The 20660-nt window shown below is 36.6% G+C and overlaps 1 protein-coding gene across 1 annotated transcript in view; it reads right to left on the bottom strand.

Moving 5' to 3' along the window:
- The window catches only part of ANGPT1 (angiopoietin 1), a 167632-nt gene that overhangs the window by 24131 nt on the left and 122841 nt on the right, over positions 1-20660 (bottom strand). The window contains exon 7 of the mRNA XM_072852035.1: positions 13646-13812. Within this exon, the coding sequence (XP_072708136.1) occupies positions 13646-13812 (167 nt within the window). The remainder of the gene's footprint in view (positions 1-13645; positions 13813-20660) is intronic.

Raw genomic sequence — 20660 nt, 5'->3', positions numbered from 1 at the left:
ATCTGATGAAACAGAAGACTGAAGACTAGACTCTGTATGGCACCAGGCACTCATTTGTCTTTTTCTAATTAGGCTTCCATTGCTATTGAGTACCTCCTTCTTCCATGATAATAAAGAAGGTTTATTTAAACTTTGCAGACCAACCAAACAATAAAAAGTACACTGCATCAGATACCACAATACTTCTGTGCTGATGTTCAAAGTTATTATCTGTTTGTAGGTTTATGTAAATTAGTAGCTCTTTAGACGTAGTGTATACCTCTGCTTTGTGCTCTAACTCATCTGCTGCATTGCTGCTGTGGACCAGATAATGAATAATATCACTTTTTATTACCACTACTTTAGAGAGAGAAACAGCAAAATCAAGTCTGTTTCCATTTGATAGGGAAAAAAAACAAAACACACCACCACAACAACAACAAACTCTTAAAGATTGATGCAACAAATGACTCTGGAAAAATCCGGGATGATCCCTTTCCCAAATGCTCTCCAAGCCTCACAGGTACATTTGACTTTTTGACTCATGAAAGAAGTGAACTCACAGAAAATATCACACCACTTTGCTGGTATTATCCTGAAAATGCAGTGAATCAGTGCAGAAAGTGTTGTCAGAATCAGACTCTAGAAACACTTGCCAGTAGAGCTGTTAATGATAAGGAGGGGGGGAAAAACCCTGGAGCTGGTTGGCTGGGCAGTTGGTAACAGACTTCAGAGACTTTAACCACGAATATGCTAGATTAAATAAGGGTCACTCTAAGAATTTCTGCATGTTTTTTGCAGGCAGATGAAAGCTTGCTCTTTCAGGTCTCTGAGTAGACATGAGCTCATTCTGCCCACACTCCATCCTGGCTGGAAGTTGTACTGTCGCAATAAGCACGACACTGAGCCTACTCAAGGGCAGGGTATATTAGCTTGGGCTCGATGCCACATTGACAAGCCTACTGAGCTTCTGTTTAGCTCAGAGAGTGGGCAGAGAGTCAACAGCTATGTGGGCACAGACAGTGCACATCTCTTTACTAGAAACTGTACAGAGGGGGCTTCCAGGTCCCATTCTTCTTTGCTTCTGCATTGTGGAGAATTTAAGTTTGAATTTTTGGCTGATGGTGAAAATTGCGGACATTTTGGAAAACTTTCCAAGCAGCGTTATTTTTTTTATCTGGAGATATTGTCACTAATGTTAAATAAATTCATCATAATCTTGTAAACTCTTAGTGGTCAAGTTCACTCTGATGGAGATCTTGGTCACCCACAGGAAGAATATAATTTTTCTAATTGAAATCAGAGACACATCTCATTCTTTGTATCCACATTTCAACCTTTTCTGGACTGGCATTTGGAAGTGTCAGTTTCTTCAGTTTTGATCAAGGTTATGACAAGAATAATGTCCAGGTTAAATATTTTGACTGGGCCTGAATTTGGATCCTGAAAACATACTCCACTTCCCAACATTCACAAATAATAGTGAGGAGAAAGATACAATCATGAAATCTGCATTAAATAAATTATTTTAATACAGAGATATTTTGTAACCCTGAATTTTACTGAGATATTTTTTTCTCATTCTGCATTTTACTTTTGCAATAGTCCCTCACGGTCCTTTACTGTTTGCACACTTAAACTTATAGGTTCATTATGTTGCAATCCTAAATCATCAACGTATCAGTGATTAGCAAACATTAATGAAAGTCTAAATGTTCACACTGTGACGCTGTATCCATCTATAACTTTTGACATGTCCTTACACATATCTCTTACAATTTGTACACAAGTTTTCACTATGCTGATCTACATTCTGATAATCATTATAAGTTGCAGAAAGTTTTAACACTTATGATCTTATGCAAGAATTAAGTAAACTTAAACAGTGAAAAAGTGACAACAAGAATACTCAACTGCTGATTAAGAAAATTATTGTAACATTTAAAATTATTGTGTTATGTAGTTTTTTATAGAAATAGAGCCAAATATCACATCACTTATGTCCATGTGATGGATAGCCTGAATCTAAATGCCATCTGATCTTGGAGATGTCTGGATATCCTACACACAATAGTTATGATATTAAAAAAATCCTCATGGGTAGCAAATATGCAGAAGTGTCTCAGCTTCACAAGATTCTTTCATTCAGGAACTGTTTCATGTCAAAGCCCAGTGGAGATTAAGAAATTATGTTACTGGTTTCCATACTAAATTCTACACTAACGCAAACATCAGTAGGTTTAAGCTCTTTGTAAATGTTTTGACAGAAGTAAATTAAAGAAACATAGCTCTTCTTGGTGTTGTAACTGGAAAAAGTGAGAGCTCTTACCTTGGGGACAGTGAGATCCATTCACACCAGGATTTTATAAACTTTGTTAAAATACTTGTTTGACATTCTTTCTTAAAACAAATATGTAGAGGTGGCATAAAGCAACAGAAACTTAAAAGAGAGCAACACTGTGCAAGAATAACAATAGAGGTTACCCATAAAGATAACACCAACAAGATGAGAGTAGTCATTTTACATCAGAGAACCAAAAAAATGGCCATTACCTTATAAAAGCCTGTGTAGCTTTCTCTTAGGTGCCCTTTCATGCTCTGGCTGTCCCTCATAGCTGGGGAATAGCTGGTGAAATCTCCACTGAGCTACAATACGTAGCAAGTAAGATCACTGCTGAGTTTCCATAGATATTTTTTCTGCCAATACTTACATGCATTAAAGAGTTCTCTTGTATTTGTGTGCCTGTGCAGTAGCCCTCAGCAGGGCTTTCACTATACTTTTCTTGCTTTGCATGATATTGTTCTCACACAAGTCTACTAAAATTTTTTTGTGTAGAGATCCTCACCAGGTAGTAAGTAGTTGAGCTACCAGTGGTTGTTACTCTCTACTTTTCATATAACAACTTACTGATCTGAGTGGTTACCTACCATTTAAGAGTTGTGGTTTCTATTCACTCAGCAAGAGAAAGGTTTAAAACCACAAACCTTCCCTCACAACAGTGCCATAACCAGCAACATGTGTCCCACTGCAAAAAATTGTTCAAGATTCACTGAGCCTTAGAGGGAGTACAAGTGTAAGTCTGTAGCAGAATTGTTTGTATAGTGTTCAGAGTTCAGGGATAGTCCTCACTGCTTCATAACATATTTGCATCATTTAATCAAAGCCTATTTAATTCAAAATGAGACATAATCCATGGAGCAGGGAGCACAATCTTAGAATTCCCTCTCCCACCTCATTGAAAAATGAGCCGGTACCTACTCGTTCACCGAGCAGTGAATTCTTCCCTGCACAGTATCAGAGCTTCATCAACGAGCCTGTTCCCCTACAGCACAGATTGCTGCTTTCTCTTGGGAAGCAATAACTATGATCTGGATCCCCTCTGGCAAATGAATGCATTAACCCAGGGTTTTTTGTTTCTTTCCTGAGGAAGACAAGACATTGTCTCCTACCTTCAGGCTGTGGGCTGTGAACTGTCAGTGGATATAAATGGATGCCTTGCTATTTTCAGAATTTCCTAATGGTTAGCTCTCTGCTCTGTGTGTTGCCTGATTTGGCTTCCGTCTAAGGAGCTTATCTCTCCCCAGGCATGCACAGAGAATCGAGTGTCTCAGCTATGGTTCTGCAGTCTGTTCCTAGGGCCTAACAACTTTAATGTTAGCACTGAAAATCTTTATCTCACCTACCTGTAGAAAACCATGTCTGATTTGTGAATAAGCACTTAAATTCATTAAATCAAGGATGATATTTAAGGCTAATAAATTGTTACAAACCATTTTTTTTCTTGCCTCAAGTAACCAGTAGTTTGAATTGATGTGTTTATTTTATTGTAGATAAGCTTTATGGGAAAATAAGATACTTTTGTTCTTACTCATATATTTTCCTTTTCTTAAAAAATGAATCTAGGAGCCTGGAGGAGGAGGTAATGACATGCCCACTATGTCCCATAGCAATAGCTGTGGTGGAACGTATTGGAAAACAAGATTCTCTCCAGCTATGTGGTTTAAAAGCCCTGAAACGCCAAAGGAAAGAAAAGTTTCTAGAAACATAAGCGCACAATCAAACTTAATTATTGAAAGTTTCTTATCAATAGCCTATCGAGAAACCCTGGAAGGTGGGTTCTGCAGGTACATGAAAATGAGTATATGGAGAAGAGTTATCCAGTTTTGGTGAAGAAAATATATCAATCTGGAGAAGGCAATGGAAAATTAACCAGTTGAGGGAAAAGGATAGAGAAAAGCAAGACTGAAGACAGCAACAATTTAGACACAGCTTGAAAGATCTAATAATGAAAATAAACTAATAGATCTCTATCTTTTATTGATGAATAAGTGGATACAGAAAAATGGTTAGGTCATTGTTATATCAGACGTATTCTGAGTAACTCACACTGGAGGCTTTGCTTTCCTCCCAGAAAGCAAGGCTGCTGTACAACCAACAGTGTATAACTTGTAAAGCTTGTATACCAGTACTTTTCTAAAATCTCAAGTAAAGAATTTCCCAGAGTTTATGGAACATGTCTGTTGGTTTCCCTCCATATCCTAGATATTGGTGCTCTAGTGTTATTTGTAACTAAAATAAAACCCAAAAAGAAATGTGAGGGGCTTTTAATGGTGTTTTTTAACAGATACTGTCTGATAAACTGTATCATTTCTGGGCTGACCTTGCCTATATGAATCAGCATTTGACTTTCTAAAAAAAAGATATTTTCCTATCACCTGAAATGCAGTTCACACCTGTGATCAATTGATTTAGAAAGGTGAGGAGGTTTGTGCTCTTCAAAGTGTATTACTTTAACTGAGTATGTAGATACTCTTTATCAGGAGGGCCTGAAGACTAATAGCAGCATTAATTTTACATGTAACTGTTTAAGCAGGTTAATGATGAATACTGCAAATAACTAACTCTTTCAGAAGAAATAATACATCTGTGTATGGAATTACTTGTGCCATGACACGTATAATCAACCACATAATACAATTCCAAATTAAATTTCCCACTTCTAAAGATATTTAAGTTATACGCTAAGAAAAGTAATCATCAATGCCTTTCTATCATGTGAAAGAGACAGTTCAGTGAACTATGCTAGCACAAGATTTCATTGGTAGTTCTGTAACAATTTATAGCTGTTGGAAAATCCATTATTATACTTCATATGGACAGATATAGTTTGGTATTGAATGCCTATTATAGCTGGGTCTGGTACAGCTGTGCTTTCATGGCTGCAGCCTGTGCTCTTACTTCACTCAAACATGGTACTTCACTCAAACAGATTTTGCAGAGCTGCCAGTTATGAAGTTTCAGGGGGATAACAAAGAATTACATACCACTTCATGGAGGGCCTGTTTTGCTAAAATGAACCCGTTTTGTTGCTTCTTGAAGGGAATACAAGCGAAAAATGTTTTGGTGCTGGCAACCACCCCCCTGCTCCCCAGCCAACTTCCCACCAAAATGGGCATGTGGTGGGGGAAAGTGCTCCGCTAATCCCTAATCCACTGTCCAACAGAGCCCTCTCCTCTCCTCTTCAGGAGCTGCACATCATCCCTCTTCTATCCGTTCCCATCATTCTCTCTCACTATTCACTTCCCCTTCTCTACTCAATCATTCCTTTACAGTATTCAGTATATACGCATTCTCATTATATTCTATAACACAGAAAAAGAAAACCTCTGTTCCTGCTTCAGGATAGTCATGGCTATTGTATAATGAACTACAAATGAGCTTTATGTAGTTAGAGGTGGGTTAGAGGTGTGGATGGACAGTATACATAGGGATTTATGTGGATTAAGTTAAATTTTATTATTCATAAACTCCACAAGTATATTTGCATCAACTTTCAGTTAGTCAGAGAAAATGTTATATTTCATTTCTGCTTACGTTTGGAGCTAGTGCATGGAGTGCCAGTGAGCTTTATTCGCTGATATAATATAGCAACACTGGCCTGGTTCCAGAAAGACCTCTGGTTAATGGGCATCAGATTGAGTCCCTGCACTTCCAGTATTTAGAATTCATGGAATATTATTGGACTGACGGTGTTTTTAAACAGAAAAAAGTTATTTCAGCCACATATTTATATAAACATAGAGACATTAAGTCTTTTTTCCATATTATCCATTTTATACCATTGTTTTGTGAAAAAATATTAAATATATTTTCAAATTGTGGAAAGTATGCATACCACAGATATCATTCTGTCTGTTAATAGGATTTTGCATGGATATTTCCTCTGAAGTAGACTTGCAAATTGAATTTCAAGCTTCCAAAGAAAAGTGAATTACTATGGGTTTAAATTTTTGCACCATGTCTATTTTTTGAGTTATTCTGTAGTTTTCGTATTTGGCAAGAAAAGTACTGGGGTCTGGGCACAGGACTGGGTCTCAGAGGATCTGTGTTTATTTTCTTGCTTTGCTACAGATTTCCTATGTGTCCTCCACTGTACGTTTTCTTCCCATCGGAGAATGGTCCCTTTGAAGGTTTACAGTGATACAAATAATGCAGAAGCAGCTAAGCAGATGGCTCAGAAAAAAACTTACAAGTCAGGCTGATTCCCTGTTTTATCTAAACTACTAAAGTGACACAAGAAAATATGTTACTTATGGCAAAAGCACCACTGAAAAGCCTGGATAATAATAAAGAATCACACCAATATTTAAAAATTAGGTTTTGTACACTCAGGAAAGTGACAATGGTCTGTTAATGTCCCGCTGCTGAAACAGCAATAGTATGTGGAATATATTTTTAAATTAAAGATGCAGAAAATCAGCTGTCCCCATAAAAGTCACACTCTCAAATAATACTTCCTTTTACCTGTTACAGCATTTTCATCGGTACTGTATAAAAAATATTTTTCTACTTTACAGAAAGAAAAGTGAGAATTTTTTGTAACAAATTCCAGCATTAGTTCAACAATGGTGATTAAATAAATCAATAGCCTCCACCTTAAAAAAATCAAAGATTAACATTACATCAAGGCCTCTGGCTCCAGGCTACCTACCTAGTTTGCCTAAGAAAACAGAGGGAAATAATACTATTGCTGAAACTAAATATACAAACTGTTAAACAAACAAGTGTTAAAAAATCCAATACTCTGGGAAGACCTTATTGCAGCCTTTCAATACTTAAAGGGGGCTTATAAGAAAGATAGGGACAAACTTTTTAGCAGGGCCTGTAGATTTAGACTAGATACAAGGAAGACATTTTTTATGAGGAGGGTGGTGAAACATTGGAACAGATTGCCCAGAGAGGTGGTAGATGCCCCGTCCCTGGAAACATTCAAGGTCAGGTTGGATGGGGCTCTGAGCAACCTGATCTAGTTGAAGACGTCCCTGCTCGTTGCAGGAGAAGTCGGACTAGATGACTTTTAAAGGTCCCTTCCAACCCAAACCATTCTGTGATTCTATGATTCTATGCTTCTCCTCAGTGAACTAAAAACTCTCTGCTATCAGGTCGCATAAAGTCTAACAATTGTTAGTTTACATTCAACAACTGATCTGGCTTCCCAAAGTAAAGCCTGGAGAGAAACAGTATTTTGGAGATCTTGGAAACTGTGTCACCTAGATTTGTATGAATCACAGGACCATGTCAGTGGTTTGAAGTCTTTTGCATCACTTCAATGACTCTCCCTCCTGTTTGCAACAAACTCCATCAGCTTCTTGCCTCTGAGGACCCATACATCTGATTCTTCTCTACATAACTGATATTCTCCTGTCAACTTGTCTCTTGCTTGTTCCACTAATAATGTATCTATGCTCTCTTTCATTTTCTCATAAGATTTCCTAATCTCTTTATCACGCTGGTTCCAATATAAAGACTGTTCTCGTTAATTTTATCTCTCAAAGGTCAGCCATCACCTTAAGTACATGATTCACTCACAGAAGTTAGGATGCTCTCTGTCCATCATCAGTTTTCACCTACACTTACAGCAAACCCAAAGTCTTGCTCACTTCAGCAGCACTGCCTCATCATTTAATCATATTCCTCCATGGATAGGACCAAAGACAGTGAGTCACTGGAGCAATGGAAAGCTTTTCTAAATAAAAGAATTACTAAATACTGGAATATATTGTCATAGGGAGGTGAGGGTATATTCAACCTCCCTAAGGGTTCTGTGGTACAAATAGCTCAGCCAATTAAAAATTGTATTTCCCCCATTCTCTATCCCATGCATCGCTTGGAAGCGCTGCTGCTGTATCATGAGTAGCAAAACCAAATATGTGTGCAGGCTGAAATTACTGCTGTTCAAAATCCAGCATCAGTATATCTGCTTTCATTAACTAATATGTGGGATTATGAAGTGTGGTGCCTGAAATCCCAACACATGGTTACTTTTCCTGTTTAATTTTGGAGGGTTTGAGGACACAGGTCAGAGCAGCAGTGTGTCACATCTGTATAGCTCCTAAGAACATCAAACAATGTCAACAGACTATCAGGAGTGGGCTAGGTAGAGCCTACACAGGAAAAAAGGAAAGGCTGTGTCTCTTCTGGGAGTCTCTTTCAACTTATGTTTTTATAGTTCTATGAATAATTCCTTTGACTTAAGAAACACTACGCTAAATGGGACTTGCAAGATCTGACTCTTCTTACTCTATGGAGATTTTACTTGCCACAGTGTAAGACTTGCAAAGAGACTGGCGAGATAATGTTCATCATATTTACAGACAGCCCTCTGTGTAATCATTTTGTGTAGATAAGAAGCCTAAGGATGTTCTAAAGGAAATGAATCACTTAGATACTTCCATGCTATTGAAGGTTTCACATGTGGTGCAACACTGATTTTCCTGTTTCAGTTATCATTTATCATTATACATTTACTGCTTCAGTATCCACCTTCTCATCTCAACTTTCTTCTATGCAGTCATCATCTGGGATAAATAGATTTTATTCTGCATTCCCAGAAACCCTTTTGGAGCTGTCTCATTTTGAAAGAGAAACAAGTATATTTTAACATACATGTGTTCAGCATTACTCTTTTTAATCATAGATTCTTTAGGCTAATAAAAAGTAGTAAAGAGAATACAAACAGCCCAGAGAAAAAACAGAACCCTTCTGAAATCACCAATTGGGAGTTATCCAGACTGAATCGAACTTTGTATAATGTTGGGGCTGGATTTTGGAAGAACAGCATGAAAATAATTTTCCATATTTTCTCAGACACATTCTATCACTTCATGGTATTTGTTTGTGTTTTTTTCAAAAAATTTACTATATTCAAACATGAGACCTAGAATCTTAATTTTTGTGTGTGTGTCTTCTAAATGTACAAGGTATTACCATAACATAAATGAAAGATGTTCCACTTCTTGAGCTTTTTCTTTCATTTCAATACCCTTCTATTTCTGATCTCCTTGATCTACTGCTGAGACCAGCTTGGAAACTTGTCTCTTTACTGATTATTATTTCTTAGTGAACTTGTATTATTTGAAACTATTGTAGAGTGCAGCCAGCCTACAATTACTTATTTTTGCAAACAGTGTTGAAGGAGCAACATTTAATGTGGGTCACTAGCAGAAAATCCTAACAGCTTCCAAAATAAGAGAGTACCTAGTTGTTTGGCAAAATTATTTCAAATGAACAGCAACTGAAGTTTTGAAAAAGTATGCTGTTCTGTGTTTGAGGTATTGAAAGCAAACATGGCAAATGCCCGACTACTGTGAAGGAAAGGCACTGCGAGCAGGGGGTTGGGAACTGTGGTTTTCAACTTCAGAGGAATCATTTAAATTCTTAATGGCAGCTCCTCAGATAAAGAGAGAACAGCATTCTCTGAAGGGTGGCCAGCTGTTTAGGACTCAATAATCAGGCTTTTATTTGGCCTGCCTTCTGGAGTTACTTCTATCACAGATAGTGATGCTGGCAAGCAAAATAAAGAGATTTTATGTCATAGGACGCATTCTTGCAATAATTTCTAAAAGAGCCCAACATAATTTTGGTTTACAAAATGTCTGTTGGACATATATCTGTCTGGACTAGGCATTTGTCAAGCATGAAAAACAATTTAGATTTGCATGTGGCTTACGCTTCATTATTTCCAGAACTGTCAGCGTGGTACTGTTATTTTCTTTAAATATTCAGATATGTTTGAGTAAAAATAATTGAGGAATTCATCTGAAACTCAAAGGACCAACAGAGATGGACAGAGCCTTTTTGCCTCTTCATGTTTCCCTCTCTGTTTATTCCAGAATAATGTGAATGGAGCTGATTCCCTGTTCCCTAGACAGAGGAACTTCAGTTGTACCATAAGGAGGCTACATAGACAGCATGAGTAGAGCTCATTCTGGATTTAATTTGACTATGAAGTAGGACAGGAACCAAAACTGCAGTCATTAGTCCCAAGTCAAATTCCTTCTGATTTTTGTGGAAAAGTGGCTTGAACATGGATAGTAGAATTTATCCCTGTTACTCAACATTATACTTTGGAGGCCTAGTACACCCTTTCTGATTTAATTTCTACACTTTTGAAATACATCTCTATTTTTTCTTGTTCAGCAAGAATTTTCATGGATCAGCTTTCACAATTGTTTCCATGTTCAGAAAATACGGTTTATACCGCCAAAAGATCTCCCTATCTTCTAATGAAAGTGCCTTGCCTTTCCTTTTTCTTTCCTTTCCTTTTTCTTTTCTTTTCTTTTCTTTTCTTTTCTTTTCTTTTCTTTTCTTTTCTTTTCTTTTCTTTTCTTTTCTTTTCTTTTCTTTTCTTTTCTTTTCTTTTCTTTTCTTTTCTTTTCTTTTCTTTTCTTTTCTTTTCTTTTCTTTTCTTTTCTCCTTTCCTTTCCTTTCCTTTCCTTTCCTTTCCTTTCCTTTCCTTTCCTTTCCTTTCCTTTCCTTTCCTTTCCTTTCCTTTCCTTTCCTTTCCTTTCCTTTCCTTTCCTTTCCTTTCCTTTCCTTTCCTTTCCTTTCCTTTCCTTTCCTTTCCTTTCCTTTCCTTCCCTTCCTTCCTTCCCTTCCTTCCCTTCCTTCCCTTCCCTTCCCTTCCCTTCCTTCCCTTCCCTTCCCTTCCCTTCCTTCCCTTCCCTTCCCTTCCCTTCCCTTCCCTTCCTCCCTCCCCTCCCTCCCCTCCCTCCCCTCCCTCCCTCCCCTCCCTCCCTCCCTCCCCTCCCTCTCCTCTCCTCTCCTCTCCTCTCCTCTCTCCTCTCCTCTCCTCTCCTCTCCTCTCCTCTCCTCTCCTCTCCTCTCCTCTCCTCTCCTCTCCTCTCCTCTCCTCTCCTTAATATTTTCCTGTTCATATAGACATCCTGGAGACCTAGACTGATTCAGGATGATTTTCCAGGGTTACTCTGCTGTTCATCAACATATTAAACCTAATCTACTTAAGAAATCTCCAAGTGCCTGTGCTATCAGCCAAGGCAGAGAAGCAAATCCTATGCCCAAGTCCTTTAAAGGTTCTTTCTTTGAGGCAAAGTTTATTACAGATGACAAAGGACATATCAAAATTTAAATAAAGTTTAAATCTTGGGCTAGGGCTTGCTCTTTGGCCTTCATAGTTAGTGGCACACCACTATTCATGTTTGCATGGCCAGACTTTCTTCCCCAACAAACTAACACGGACTTGTTCACAAGTATTTGTGAGCAAGTATGTATTGGAAAAATCCCCTGCTCCATGGGATCCCACAATTGTGTTCAGGAATTGCCTGGGAAAGTGCTACTTGGATCAGACTAAAACTGTGCCAGGAAAAGGGCAATCAATTAAATATACATAGGCAACTGTACATAATTTCTTAAGCCCATGTCCTGGTCCTGGTTGGCAGTTAGTGCCTGAGGCAGTCTCAGGTCACAGGCCCCAGCAGAGTTCCCAGACTGTTGGAGGGACAACAGTGCAGCCCTTCCCCAAAACTCCTTGCCTCTTCTTCTACTCTGAGCACGTTACATGGACTTATGATAGGCAGAAATCCCTTAAGCACTTCCAAGTTGCTCTACTATCTTACTACAAATACAGTCTAGCATTTTGAAACAAAACAAGAAATTCTCTTGCTATTTTGCCATGAATGAACCCAGATGAGTTCTGAAAAGAAATCCTCCCTTAACATATGCTTTAATATAAGTTAAATTTTCAACATCCTTCTGATTCCTCAACAATACGTTGTCCTTATTCAGTACAGAATAAATGTGAGAAAAAAAGACACTGTTTTTGATAGCAAACTCAGCCATCTTCATTCACCCTCTGAGTAATAATCTTGACATCTTCTCCTATTTTCATTGTAATTTTTAGACCTATGTGTAACTCTGCCCTTTGACATTTTTTCTCACTTGACAAATATTTGTCCCATCTTTTCCTTACATTTTTGAACATCTTCTTCTACTAATGTTTAAGGCCCCACATTATCCACTTCTACACTGCTGTTTCTATGTTTTGTATAAATACTAGCCTCTGTTTTGAGAAATTTCCTTCAATTGTATTTACTCTTTGCTTAAGAGCGCCTCAGAATGGGTGCTCCACCTTCCCACATCTGGGGAAATGGCATGCCACGGGCAGTGTCAGGAGCAGCATTGCTGGAGGCAATGGAGGACAGAGCTGTCCTTTGTGTGGCATGGGATCCTGCTTTAGTCCTTGCTTTATGCAGGAGCTAAACTCATACCGATTACTTCTAAATGTAGCTTTTGCGCTTCTACTCTATGCAGTAATGCTCTCTGACAAACCGCAGAGGACAGGGGCACTACTTTGTGTCCCATCTGGGCAGAGTCCTGTCAGCAGAAAAAGCAAATTGCTCTCACTTCCATTTCTCTGGAGCACTAGAGGGGAGGGAGGCAATCAGCATTTCTGGGAATCAAGTTACTTGAATTCAAAAATCTGCATACCAACCTAGTTTCACGTGCTATGACTTGAATGTTTGGGCTTACAATATATTTGTTTCTCTCCTAAGTCTTATGCTAACTAGATGTGCTGTAATAAATAATTTAGGATATTTTTCTGGGGCTCATTTTCTTTCTCTAGCATTGTACTGTCTGTTCAGATGAAACAATGATTAAAAAAAAAAAATTAAACCACTTATGTCATCCATATGTCTTGTGTCTCCAAGGGTTTTTTTTATTTTTTTAATAAGCGGATTGAAGTTTCCTGCTTTTTTATCTTAAAAAAAGTATGGGAGAAAAATATTATTGGAAAAGTTTTTAATTTCATATGTCTTTTTCAAACTATAATAAATGCCAAGCTGCTGCTCATGATGAATCAAGGCTATCCAGTACCTGACACTTTGTTTTGTGTTTTATGTCCTCACAATAAGATCCAGCATTCTGTTTTTCATCTTCATTTACACTGAATTTTTAGTTTGGAAATACCAGATGTTTTAACATTTTTGGTCTTTTCTTCCCATGTCAATTTTTTCAGTTCTATGCTTCTGAGGTAGAAATCCTTCAAGTTGCAATGAAGAATCCATATCCTTTTTCTATTCAACCAGTTTTGAGTTCTGATGGTCTCAGATATGCTAAAACTTATACAATTTTTAGCAGTTCTACCAGCTAGCATTATTAATAGTTCATCCCTTGTTCTCAGATATGTTAGTTTTCCTCTATACCTTCCATCCCTGAGAAATCAGATTTCTATTTTGTTTTTACCCTCTTTATTTACTTTTGATGAAAATCAGTATCATGTTATTGTCCTTTCCCATATTTAACAAGTGAAAAATGAACAATTATTTATTACTCAGCAGAGTCAAAAGAATTTCAATAGATTCTTACCTGTAATTCTGCTTTTCATTTCCTATGTGAAATCTGTCATACTGTGAATATGCCCGGTTTCCTTCCCAGTCCATTAATTCAATTCTTAGAGAATATTGTCTCTGACTTGTTATTGCAAAGATAAATTCATTTCCCAGCCAATGTTCACCTGATGGGCTACCAAAACCCTAGAAAAAAGTTGGCAAAATAGCTAGATGTAATTATTGTAATTGGTAGAATCTTTATACAATAATAAAACCATCATTATATTTTACCTATACATTCTAATTACTGGCCATAATAGCTTTCTGTACTCCAGTTTGACTGTCTCTAAAATGAGTCTACTAATATGTACCATGTAGGAGTGTCATGCAGTTCAACTGATATTTGAAAGGGCAGTTGAGGTTATCAGTTGAAAATCACTTTCCAATTACAAGATATTAATAGTATGATGCTGTATTTGCACATCCTTCAATGGAATACTGGATATAGTCATATTCTATAATACATTTCATATGGTGTTAATCCTAGTTATCATTAAGACAATTAAGTCAAAACAGAATTCTGCTATACACTACAAAACGTTAAAGAGTTTAAATTAGCCTAGATTATACACTGAATTCAAGTTAGCTGTGGATGATAGCTCATGTTTTAATGTCTAAAGAAGAATGGACCGTTCCTTTGCTGTCGAGTGTCTGCCACAAATGAAGGCAGGAGGTTTTTAGTTTGAAATCCTCTTCTGTATATAAGACCTGCTGGACAGGACAGTGTGTGTGAGTGATCCTCAGTTGTAACATTTAATTACTTCTTTCTTGGTCCACTAAAGCTGATATTGGCTAAGATTTTGGCTTCTACAAAGTTTTTTTTTCTCACCCTGCTGACGTGAAATAAGATATCTATATATGTTTTGATGCTTTGAAATCTTTAACTTAAGGAGTTAGGAGTATTCCTATAGTCTATCCAAAGTACAGGAGAGGGTACTGTAACTTTATTTTCTATGAATTCATTCTATGAATGAAAAATAAACAGCAGTAGAATATTGAAGGTACCTAACTCTCCTCACATTTCATATATTCAGATGATCTTATTTCCAGTTAAGCAAACTAAACAATTTTCAAACATGGAAAAATAATAATAAAAGAAAAAGTATAACCAGTTTTCAAAATGTATTCCTAGACCTGTATTTTTGCGCATCTTCCAGGTTTTAAAGTTGTTTAAATTTTAGTGCATATTTTACTACATTAAATTTAAGGTTTTATTTAATGTAATTAATTTAATTTACTATATATTAAAATTATTTTTCTTTATGAACTATTAGTTCATACATGAGAACTCTTGGGTCCATTTTTATTCTCTTTAAATAATACAAATGATGTTAAACCATAATCTTTACTTGTGAAGAACTATTTCAACATGATTATGCTTATTCATATTACTTAAGCTAGGAAAAATGGGAACTGGAAATCTCCTGATTTGCTTACAGTGATGTGCTGGGAGTATTTTAGAAGACCCTTGTGAAAATTTCCTGATCAAATTAAATGAAAGATCGGATGATTTTCTTGCCTGTGATAAAAATTCACCCTCTGTTACTAAGCTGTGACTGCCAGATATAGGAAAGAAATAAACAATAAAACAATCCTAGTTTTGGAATAAATTAGACTGTAGCAAATCTCAAATATTTTCCTTTGTCATTCATTATAGGAAGTTACTTTCCCTCTGCACTCCCCATCATGGTATTTAACAGACAACATTTGCTTGCAGTTTCAGATCATGAATTAAACCATGTGATCTGCCATTGATTGAGTCAGTGTAATTTTCAAGAATAAGTTTGAACATTTCCAGAAAGCACATATTTTTTTAAAGGGGGGCAAAATTAAGAGACTCCCTTGGGACTAGAAGTTAGGTTATGGGAAATGTGTCCGTGAGACGCATTGGCAAGAAATCGATCTTCTCTATATGATGTTTCAGTCACTCCTAATGTGAGATGGAAACACTGAAAACAGTGTTTTCCATCTGAAAAAAGCTCACTCTCTCTTTTGTTCTTTATTGCATTGCCCTGGCTTCAGCCCTGACTAGTTGGGTCTATTGAGGGTGAAATCCTGCCTCCCCAGAGGCTGTGAGGCAGCTAAGTGAAGCTGCAGCACAGATAGTACTTCACTCAGGCAATGCATAGGTGTACCAGCTGCAAGCTTCTAAAGAAAATTAATTTAAAAAATTTAGAAGCTTAAAAGTTTGTGACTGGATCAAAAAAATATAAAATGGAGGGATTTTTTTGTTGTTCCTACAGGGAATTACGTTAGAAAGCACTCTACTCAGGAGTCATTTTTGTTTCAACTAGCCTACCTGAGCAGATATTTGGTGCTCACTGATATTAGAGGCTGAGAAGACATGCCACGTTTGGTTACACTAAGCTGAGTATACTAGTTTATGTTTTGAATAAGCATGTCTGCCTTTTGGCTCAGAGACCATCAAGTGATACCCATGGACAAAGTGTTTGTCTGCAAGAACTGAAATTCAGTAGTCTGTAGTGAGTGTCAAAGAAGACTCAAACTGAAATATGGGAGGAGAGTATTAGTTGGCTTTTCCTTTCCTGCACATTATTTCATTATATCCTCTTTCTCAAGTAGATGATTTCCTGTGTAAGTCCCTGTAAATACTGTCTGTAGCTAATACTGGTGATATCTTGGGTTGACCACATCAGTCTTCTAATGTGAGCTCCTGCTCCTCAAGCCTTCCCATGATGATGCTTCTGTATCTCACCTACTGCTTTGATCGCATTCGCATGCATATTTGGTTTCATACATACTTCCTAAAATACAAAAGCTTGTTCCTCACTTGCATAAACCTTGTCTACAGCTGACATACCCTTCTGCAGTTTTCACTGTTTTCTATCTGTTCCTTTGATCCTTTCCATCTCCTTGCCTTCTCTCTCTGCCCTATGACTGTCACACATGGTCTCTCCTGTTCTAGCAGCTTCGGCAGTGTCATACCAGAGCAGTCAGTGGTTTGTCTCTGACATCCTCTTTCACCAGTGGTCATTGCCATTTGTCTCAGAGGAAGGGAAATATGCTCTGCGGTGACTACCTAAGAGGCAGTTTGTCTCCCTAAAATCCAGAAGATAGAAGTTGGAGCATAGGTGTATATATGCCAGCCAAAGTACATTTCTTTACAGTCTACATGGTTTCTTATTCACAGAAGATATATTATTATTCTTATCAGCTGTCTCCCTTTAAAAGAAGATTTTCAGGAAATCCTTTCTCCCTTTTTCCCAGTGCTGGCAAGCTGAGGGGACTCCCCTTTGAACTGTGGCTCTATTGAATTATATTTGTCTTATCTTATTTAGATTACAGCCTATTCAGGATGTAATACATGTGGCTTTTTTAAGATTCTGTGTTCCCTTACGTGTTCTATATAAACTCCAGACACCATATATAATTATTCTGAAATAATAATAATTTTTCTTCTTCGCATTTACAGTTCCTTCTCCCTTTTCACATGTGTTATTACACTGAGAAGAAAATCTATCACTAAGTGGTTTGCTCTCCTGACCAGAGGAAATGAAGTTGCAACAAAAGGGAACAGAAGGAATATAAAAAGGAATATAAAAAATTATGAGGAAAGCCACCACATTAGTTACGAAAAACTGAATCCTATTATAAGGAGCTACAATAGTGAAACTCAGATTAGAAATACCTAGACTAAGAATGATTCTTTTTTTTTCTTGTCAGGAGCAACTTCTTTTTAAACAAACTCATTGCTCTTATGAAAAGAAAATCAAAGTAAGTAGAATATAAAACATATCTCTGAAGGAAGGAATGTTCCTAAGGAGAAGTAGTGTATTTTATTAAACACCTAATACGGCTGGAAAAAAGAAAGAAACAAACAAACAGGCACTCAAAGCTTTCTGTTTTCATAGATCTAAAACAGAGAGGAGCAGTACATTTCTGTTAAGCACAAAGTTGGGAACAATTTCTTCAGTATAATTTTATTATGCCAAACTCAGCTGTTTCCAACCTGTATTTAGTCTGCAGTTTACTGCCTCTATTTCAGACCTGAAGAAAGATTTGCATGCTTGCTGGTTTTTCCAGCTACTTTGGCTGATTTAATAACTACACAACTTTCCTTGTTTATATCTTACTTAGACTATCACTGCTACAAGAACACTTCTACTTTGACAAGATATGTAAGCTTTTGTGTGCAGAAGAGAATGACATATTATTAACAAAAAAACCCTGAAAAACATGATTTAGCTTTTCGTTTCCATTCCCAGCACTAAGGCTGGCAAAGAAAATGGTTGTGCCGGGTTCTTTTGATTTGCCTTCAAGATCTTTAGCCTTCAAAGTACATTTCAGAATTTTGTCTTCAAATACAAAAATCTTTTTTTTTTCTTCATCCAGAAAACTTAAGGAAACAAGCTTGTGCAATTGTTATGCCCATCTGTCCTTTACTTTTGTGCAATACTTTTTGAACACTTTTGAGCTTAGGATAGAAATCACACAAACTTGAAGTTCAACAAGGTTGCAGGAGAACTAGTGCCTGGGATGAGTTGCTGCTGGGAGAAATGCTGAAGCAGAAGCTCAGCAGTTGCCTATTCCAATTGCCTATCAGCAGGCGCAGACCAGCCAGCCAAACTCAGACGCTGAGCATGTACTGCCTCAGAGGACCCTTAGACATCTGGGAGAGATTTGAGGGACATAAAAGGAGAACTCAAGTTATCGTCACAGAGAATCTTAGAAAATAATAGGGATTCAGGAGATTATTGGTAGCAAGAATGGGACTTCTACAGGGGATGCAAGACAAAAATCCACAGAAAAGCAGACCTCATTAATTTTGCTGTTCATGAGACAATTCACTAATTGTTCAGTAATGAAAATTCAGTAATGAAATCCAAACATTTTAGTTAACAGACCATTTATGTTTATACTGCTGCTCAAATCTGTGGGGTCCCAAGTGATAAGATGCCTTCAGCCTTGCCTTAGACTGTGCTTGCCATCTTCTACAGACAAGGAGTTTGGTTTTGAGAATGCCTTAGGGCATAGTGTTAAATCTTAAAAGTTAACGTTAGGAGTCACCTATTCCAGGCCCATAGTTGTCATTAAATGTCTTTGTTTCCTAGTACATATATACTCTGCCAACATACTTCATTGCTTTTTGCATTCATATTGCTATAGCAAATACTTCCAGAATTATTTATGTTAAAGTTTTGTACTTAAACTCAAGGAAATACATGAGGTGATCCAAGTCATCCTCAGCTATCAATCTACTAGGAAAAGGAACATCTGTATTTCATGAATGTGTTTGTAGTTAACTACATTTTAAGTCCCTCTGAAACCCAGTGGGTCATAAGCACTGTTCCAAAATTGCTTTTTAATTTACTAAGAAAAACTATTTTGTCATTAGCTTTCTATATTTTGTTCATTATATGTTTCCAAGTAGAGGGATTAATTTTTTAAACTTTATATTTTATTCCAAAAATACTCATTTTGCTTTTCCCTTGAAATTTGCATAACATTTTGGGATGACTGGCAAATCAGAGGCTTTAAGTTCCCAAAAGAGTGCTTAATGTAATAAGGAAAGCTAAGAAATTTCCAAAAGTTTTCAGAGTTCTCCTACATTTTCCTCATTAGCACTCTATGGAAGCTGGGAGAATATCGCTGGGAAATATGCTTACATTATCATAATATGCTTTCTTAACTGTCCACTACTAGCCACAGACAGGATACACAAATCTTTGCACTGACCTAGCATAGATTATTTTCATGTTTCATTTTATTGTTCACAAATGGAAAACATTTATAGTTTTTCTGCTGAAAATTGCATGAAGATCATATTTTGGCAAAGTTTGATCTGAAAGTCAGTTAAAAAGACATTAAAATCACAACCAATTAGTAAAATAGGTTTTTTATCAAGGAATAATCAGGTGACATTTTGTACTACGTTTAGAATAGATTGTTCTTATAGACAAGATAACACTTGTTTTCAGAGCAAAGAAATGACACAAAATAGAACCTTACTGACAGTTTTAATCCCATTTATGTACTAGGATGAAGCAAAGGAGTTTTCTGGTTCTTTATACTTATAATTATATAGTAAATTGTGTAAATTCTGACATAGTGCCCAACTGTTATGTAAAAAAATAAATAAATAGTAATTTGTTGTTCTTTTGTATGCATCAAAGTACTTAGAACCAGGAATCACAAACAAAAGTACATGATTTTATAATATTTACTCTAGATGACATCCAGGTTCTACATCACCTCATTTCCAATTGCATGGTGATTAACAGAGTCAAAACTACTAAAGCAGTCATGAGTACAAAGAAACGGAATTCAATACTCATTTTAAAAATGACCTTAAGAATTTACAAAGTTGATACTTATTCAAAAATAATAAGTAGGGTGCAAAAGAGTTTTATTAGCTTTGGCAAAACCTATGGGGGTATTCTGCTTGAATCATGTTACTCCAAGTTCATTAAACAATTATCTCTCTTACTTTATTTATTTTGTCTGATAATGCTCATAGGAAACTTTGACTTTTTATAGACAAAACAAAATTGAAACCAGACACAGTCAATATATCCTATGGGTTCATCTCCTGTCAGACAATTCACTGAATAAAGCAGATAATAATTCAGTGTTTTACAGCAGCAGTGTCTTCCCAGAAGCCATAAAGAATATTCAGCTCCTTTTGCCGTAGCTGAGAATGTGGAAGGGATTTTGTTTAAGAAGATAATTTCTAAAAAGGTCAGTACACTTCTTCATTTCCATCACATTGAATTATTCATTGCATTATTTGAAATAAAGATGTGGTCTATAGAAATTACTTCAATTTCCTCAGAGAACAAAAGTGTTAAATAATGTTAACTTAAAAGAATATGGGTAAATAATGCTAAATGTTCAGAATTATTTCTGTGAAATACTAACAAATATTTGGTGGCAAGTTTTAAAAATATGTTTAGATTGAAGCCAGAGGTACCTTCTCAAAAGACTAAGACAAAAACTAAGTTATTGTCAGTTTAAATAAAGAACTAACTGCC

Source organism: Ciconia boyciana, chromosome 2 (genome assembly GCF_034638445.1).
Source record: "Ciconia boyciana chromosome 2, ASM3463844v1, whole genome shotgun sequence".
Taxonomy (NCBI): Eukaryota; Metazoa; Chordata; class Aves; order Ciconiiformes; family Ciconiidae; genus Ciconia; species Ciconia boyciana.
This window is presented reverse-complemented; position numbering and strand designations above follow the sequence as displayed.